This window comes from Sinocyclocheilus anshuiensis, unplaced genomic scaffold, assembly GCF_001515605.1.
Source record: "Sinocyclocheilus anshuiensis isolate Anshui unplaced genomic scaffold, SAMN03320099.WGS_v1.1 scaffold308, whole genome shotgun sequence".
Classification (NCBI taxonomy): domain Eukaryota; kingdom Metazoa; phylum Chordata; class Actinopteri; order Cypriniformes; family Cyprinidae; genus Sinocyclocheilus; species Sinocyclocheilus anshuiensis.
In genome coordinates this window covers 180510-187661 of record NW_015558619.1, presented here as the reverse complement: position 1 = coordinate 187661, position 7152 = coordinate 180510, and the positions used below count along the sequence as shown (strand labels likewise).

The following is a 7152-nucleotide window of genomic DNA, read 5'->3' as shown; positions in this document are numbered from 1 at the left end:
TGTACGAATAAATCCCCTCTTTCACACCGTTAGTCTGCTTATCTTTCTCTGTTACCTTGCACCAGCTCTCTGCACAGTCCCTCAGTGTCGGGTTCCCCTTCATCCTCTGGTTCTTCATCATCTTCATCATGGCTGGTGCTGCTGTCTCTTTCGCTCTCATCCATTCCCGAACTGCTCCACACCTCCATTTCTGAACTCATGCTCTGCTATGTGTGTCTGCCCTGCAATGCGGTCTCTCTCTCTCTTCTCTCTCTCTCCACAGACTGTGCCAGGCTGATTTATAACATGAGCCGTCTGTCTGCTGCCTGCTGTCCCTGCTGTCCCCTAGGCTTCCTGCTCACTAATGGTCCTGTAAGCTCTCAGCCTGCACATGCTGAAGCTGTTACAGAATCTTCTGAGAGTGTGTGTCACTGCAGCTCAAGCCTGATGGCAGCTCAGACTCACCTGGCTGCTCTGAGCCACAGGAGCAGATCAACTCTGAGAGGAGGAGAGGGGACGACGGCTGAGGGAAATTTAGGGGGATAGATGAAAGACCAGGGATTTGTGTGTGTTACTGTAGTCATTTGGGGTTTTAGATTAAGTTTACCTATGAGTCAGTTCTGCTGATTTGATTTGAAACAGCTTGGGTTATTGTGCAGATGGAACCCCCCCCATTCAAACACAATATGGTACCTTCCAGATTAATGTCATAATACTGTACTGCTGCAGCACAACAGACAGACACTTCCACAATCACAGCACCACATCAGTGTTGTTATTGTTAACTAGTGCTGTCAAATGATTAATCGCGATTAATCGCAATCCAAAATAAAAGTTTTTGTTTATATATGTGTGTGTACTGTGTATATTTATTATGTATATATAAATACAAACACATGCATGTATATATTTAAGAAAAATATGTTCTGTTTATATATTAAATATATTTATGTACAATATAAAATATAAGAATATAAATATATAAATGTATATACATGTAAATATTTAAAAAATATATATATACTCTATGTGTGTGTATTTATATATACATTATAAATATACACAGTACACATACATATATTATGTAAACAAAAACTTTTATTTTGGATGCGATTAATCGCGATTAATCGTTTGACAGCACTATTGTTAACTCAAAAATGAAGATGAAGCTGCGATAAAATCAAATTTAATGGAAAACTTAAAAAAAAAAATGAAATGTTGCCTTGGCAACTAACTGAAACAAGTTTAAAGTTAAATTACTAAAATGACTAAAAACTGAAATAAAAGCTATATAGAAATATTTTGTAGAAAAAATATGAGAAAAACATGAAAACCTGAAATTAAAATAAAAACTGAAAAAAATAGTTTTATATAATATAAAAACGTTTTATACAATATAAAATAAAACTTTTGAAATATAAAAACTTTAAATATTAGTAAATAGCAGTGTTGTCAGTATCAGTGTTGTTATTGTTAATTAAAACGAAAACTATTAAAATAGTTTTTGGTAATTGTAAGCTGAAATAAAATAAAATATAAATCTAAAATAATATCTATTTTAGATGAAAAACTTCAACGAAAATTACTTGGCAACTAACTGAAATAAATTAGATTAAGTTAAAGCACTAAAAATATTCAAACTGAAATAAAAATAAACATGGAAATATCAACAAAAAAAACTAATACAAAGGACATGATAAACTAAAATTAAAATTAATGTATATAAAGTACAATGTATATAAAGTTTTATATAATAAAAAAACTATAATAGTAAATAAATAGTGCTAAAATATAACTACATATATATAAAGGAGGAGTGTACAGCTATCTGAACCTTAGTCTGTTTAAATTAACATGCTTGGTTTAGCAAAATATGGTTTTGGTGACATTTTTCTGAATGTAAGATAATGTTAGGATTGTGTTTTGTCTGAATTAACCTATTCATAAACAATAACAACATTTGAGGGAATATGTTAGACTGTATGTAGATTGTGTATAAAATTAAAACCTAGCGTTTTTTTAAATGTAATGTCTTGGACATAGTACATGTGTTGACAACACATTTTATTTTTAATAGAAGTGTAAATCATTTAACTTTTTGAATTAATAACATGATATGATGTTATATTAATTGGATAAATCAACATTTGCCACCTAAATGAAGATCATTCAAAACTATTTATTTTATGAGTAAATAGACATTTAAAATAGTGGCTTTAGAAGTCAATATATTGTTTGTTTCATTATAAAATAATTGCACATAATCTGATGACTGACCTACAGTCCAAAAGCAATCCATTTTGCATTCAAATTAATCTGTGCACCCTCAAAATCATACATGGGTCGAATTCAAAGCCACGTCTTTAGTCTTTCTTTTTCAGACATGTAAAAGAATTTGGGCCACGATTGCTTTCTAGCCAGATTTTGAAGGGGTCTATCAAATATTGAACAAAATTTTTAAATTGCAGGTCACATCACCACATGATGTGGCACGATGTGCTCAAATCTGACCTACAAAACACTGGGACTTCTTCCAATGAGAGCTCAAAAAGGCTAGGCAGAGTGAGAAACAAGAAGGATAAAAAATAATACATATTAAATCTCTGATAGAATACATACTAGAAGTGTACATGTTGAGATATTTAGGCTAGAAATAACAGCTGTGTTTGGGCTACAGCCCACGTAAAGAGATCTGTGCAGGTATGAGAACATGTTTCCATGCCAAGCGGATTAGAACTAAATTAGCACCACCGTAAATCAATCAGAGCAGTCACACAGAGATCTGTTTCCTTTTTTCCATCACTTCAAAACTGCAAAATAAACACTGGCTGATCACAATGATGTTTGGGGGTCAGTCAGATTTTTTAAATATGATTTTGAAAGAAGTCTCACCGAGGCTGCATTTATCTGATCAAAAATCTCAGTAATATTATTACAATTTTCTATTTGATATCTTTTTAACGGTAATATATTAATTTGATGAATTTTCAGCATCATTACTCCAGTCGTCAGTGTCACATGATCTTTCAGAAATCCTTCTAATATGCTGATTTGCTGCTCACGAAACATTTATTATTATCAATGTCGAAAACAGATGTGCTGCTTAACATTTTTGTGGATACCGTGAAATTTTTTTTTCAGGATCCTTAATTAGAAAGTTTAAAAGAACAGCATTTTCATATTTTGTAACATTATAAATGTCTTGACTGTAACTTTTGATCCGTTTAATGCATCCTTGCCAAATGAAAGTATTAATTTCTATATAAAGTATCAATTTTATTAATAAAAAAATGACTGACTCACTGGTAGTGTATATTATCTACTGTAAGTTACTGCCTTTATTTAGTCCTGCAGGTTTTTGAGGTCAATCATTGATAGTTTTATGACGCCACAAAATCACAGCCATGAAAAAATGTATATCCTGTTAAAGATACGGTAGGCGATTTCTGAGAGGCTAGCAATAGCAAGCTAGATTTGAAAGCATAACATCCCACCCTCTCTGCATAATCATTCTCCAAATCCACGCCTCATCCAAAACACATGAACACGCACAGACAGACCAGAGGCTAACCAGCAAGACTGAATGCAACGCTGTCAGATTACCTCATGTCTCATTCACCGGTGACAAAACATTACAGTACAAAGTGCATAACATTACACTAATGACGCCTTTCATTCTCGCTTGGTCTGCAATAGCGCAATGGAATGCGCTGATGACGTATCATGCCTGCGTGAACAGGTGTGCAAATACATACAATGACAGGCATGTAGGACAGCCTATCGTAGCCCTCGGACCGAGGGATATGATTGGTCAAACATTTTATGGTCCTGCGCCTGCCTATACGCCTACGCCTATAAATACATTTAGACCACTTAACTGAGTGATTGCTATCGGGATGTGAAGAGACTAAGATATCTCGATTTGAATCGATTCGCATTTTTAGGAACGATTTTGATTCTTAAATCCCAAGAATCGATTAGTCTAGCCTGTTTTCAGTTGCTGGACGGAATATTGAAGGGCACCTCCCATCCAATATATTGCAATAACAATAAACATTGTGCTTTGCTACTTTTAATATGAAACAAAGTCTCAGATTTCAAATTCTGCCCATTGTATTGCAGTATTCAAACAATAAATGCCGTTTTGGCGCTGTTTAATGTGGAGTGACAGATTGCTGTAGCGACTCAGTACAATAAAAGCAGCAGCGCGTAGTGCACGTGAACTGATCATCTCCTCCACATTAATACCAGTTTCAGCACAAAATAAACATGACTAAACATCCGAAGGTAACTTTAAAAAAAGAGTATAACTTTACAATCCGTATCCTGTCTCATGTAATCGCTCAATCAGTAAAGTTTCAGCCGCGCAAAGACGTCAATATAACGGCTTGTAAACAATGTCACGTAACGTCACATTTACCTCAGAAAAACATATTCGGTGACCATAAATTCATTAGTCAGATAGAAAAATAAACTGTAGAGAGGGGCATTTTGCTAAATATATGCACCATATAATACATTAATTAATACTTTTTACTGTTCTTCAATGTTTAATTTATATATTTTTTATGACAGCCTCCATTTAAATGTTTATAGGCCTATTTAAAAAAATGAATTGAAGTAGAAATATTATGTCATTGTAACTTTTATTATGAAAACTTCTTTAAGTGTAATTTAAACAGTTGTGTAGCCTAAAAAATCAGTCAGTTTTAACCTTAAATATTATAGTAATGTAGTACCAACTGACTCTCATGTATATTTTACAGCATTAGTTAAGATACTTTTTTTTCCCTGTGTACCTGATATATATCCAAAATAATCGATATTGAATCGAATCGAATTGGGAATCGAATCGCAAGCTTGTGAATGAGAATCATATAGAATTGAGAAATTTGTGTCAAAACCCAGCCCTACATTCAACCAGCATGACAAAAAAATTTTGTGAACCAAATCACCTTAAATCTCAAGAAACACCTGTTAGAGAATCCATAAGCACACTCCCAAACTGCAGTGACCTAAGTTTAGCCAATCTGAGCAACAGACAGATACTGCAGTGCTGGTGTAAACGTCAGAGCGGCTGACTGTCTGCCAGGCCATAGAGAGAAGCCACTGAGAACAGCAGAACGTCTCATTATCCTTAAGCAGCGAGGAGCTAATCCTCTTGATGGCATTTACATATGTGCTCCAAGAAGAAGGGAAGTGGCTGGGATTACAGCATTGCTCTCTGGCAGGGTCAACAGTGGCACTCGAGCCTGTAACTGGTAAAGCGAGGCTGTACTGCCACATGTTTTCATATAGACTTTTATTTGATATGATACATGTTGCTTCCTAAATTAAATAACCAGCTTAAAAAGATTGATGCAGGGATGACGTATTTTTGTAGACCAAGCGCCTCCGACTCCATTGTTCTGAAGATTATTGGTTTTTGGTTAAATGCCTGGTCTGTGGTTATGTTTCAGCTAAAAAAACTTTTCACGTTTTATACTATACAGCATAAAAACACCAGTAATACCCCACTCTTACACCAAATACACAAAATAATGATCTTTAAAAAAGCATCATATGACCCCTTTAAAGCTTTTACTTGCCTTTTAAAGGCAACCACTAACAAGTGGCTAAATGAGGCTACAGAGGTTGCCGGTGACGTTAAACATCATCACACGAAACAGGTAAACTCATCTACTAACTAGTCCACTTATATACCCTAGTAAAAACGTAATATATTTAAAATACATTTATTTCATACTAAGTATAGTTCAAATCTATTAACATATTTACTGACAGATAACTCGAGACTTACTGATATAAAAATTATAATTAAACTTTATTTGGAGTACTACTTGTGCACAATGCACATTTCTTAATATTAAGTCTAAAATGTGTTTTAATGTCACTTTTGATGAAGATTGTATGATCTTTGAATAATATCGGTCTTTAAATGCAAGATATTTAAAGTGTACCTGAAGTGTACTTGCAACAGTTCCACTTTAGCACAATCAGATATACTGAGTATATCTTTAATTGTACTTCAACACTATACTTCTGCACAATTAAAGTGCATTAAGCACAAAATTAGTTGTTCCAGTTTAGCAGACTTTAAGTATACCAGTTTAGTATAATAAAAGTACAACTGCAGGGTATTTTATTAAGTACATAAATACGAGAATGTATTTGTAGTATACTTAGCATGAAATAAATGTATTTCAAATACATTTAAGTACATTCATTTTTCACTAGGGTAGTCTTATTGCCTTTACAGTTGTGCTCTTGCAAGCTTTTCTAACTCAAACTTTCAGGGAAAATGTTTTTAAATAAAGACTGAAAGAGTTGTCAGAAGGTTATGGTGGTGACATTAAAATCATGCGACCATGGTTTGTTTATAACTTACGTTTAGGTTTTACTTCTGTTGATTGTATTTAGAAATCAAAGTTCATAAAAGTTGCATTCATTTGTGAAGCAGTGTTATTGTCAGTATCTATACTAATACAGTTTTTGTTGAATTAGATTTTATTTTTGATAGTTTTTGCTTTTATGGTAATTGTAGTTACATTTTTTGTCATTTTAGTTTGTGTGTTTTTGTCACTTTTATTAGTTTTTGTTGTTTTTAAATACATCTGTTAATTTTAGTTTTAGTTGTTTTAGTACATCAAGTTAAACTAAATAAAAATAAGAAACATTGCCTTGGAAACTAGCTGAAATAAAATAATATTAATATTATGTAAAATAATCAAATATTTTTATATTTTATTTTACTTCAGTTAACATTTATATTATTTCAAGTAACAGTTATATATTTTATGGTTTTAATTTTACCGTGTTGTAAAGAAAAATACATTATCATGTAATGAAGCCAAATTGAATGGGTGAAATCATCAATTGTGGACCCTAGTAAAAAAAGTAATATATTTAAAATACATTTATTTCTAAGTATAGTTCAAATCTATTAACATATTTAATGACATATCGCTCAAGACTTACTGATAATAAAAACAATTAATTAAACTTTATTTGGAGTACTACTTGTGCACAATGCGCATTTCTTATTTTAAGCCTAAAATGTGTTTTAATGTCACTATTGATGAGTATTCTATGATTTTTTAATAATATCAGTCTCTAAATATCAGCAAGAGGTAGATATTTAAAGTGTACCTGAAGTATACTTGCAATAGTTCC

At 32.7% G+C, this 7152-nt stretch overlaps 1 protein-coding gene across 1 annotated transcript in view; it reads right to left on the bottom strand.

Annotated features, from left to right (window-relative positions):
- Nucleotides 1–229, bottom strand: part of LOC107680538 (trafficking kinesin-binding protein 1-like) — a 15373-nt gene extending 15144 nt beyond the window's left edge. The window contains exon 1 of the mRNA XM_016476464.1: nucleotides 56–229. Within this exon, the coding sequence (XP_016331950.1) occupies nucleotides 56–200 (145 nt within the window). The 5' untranslated portion in view covers nucleotides 201–229. The remainder of the gene's footprint in view (nucleotides 1–55) is intronic.
- Nucleotides 230–7152: the final 6923 nt, after the last annotated feature.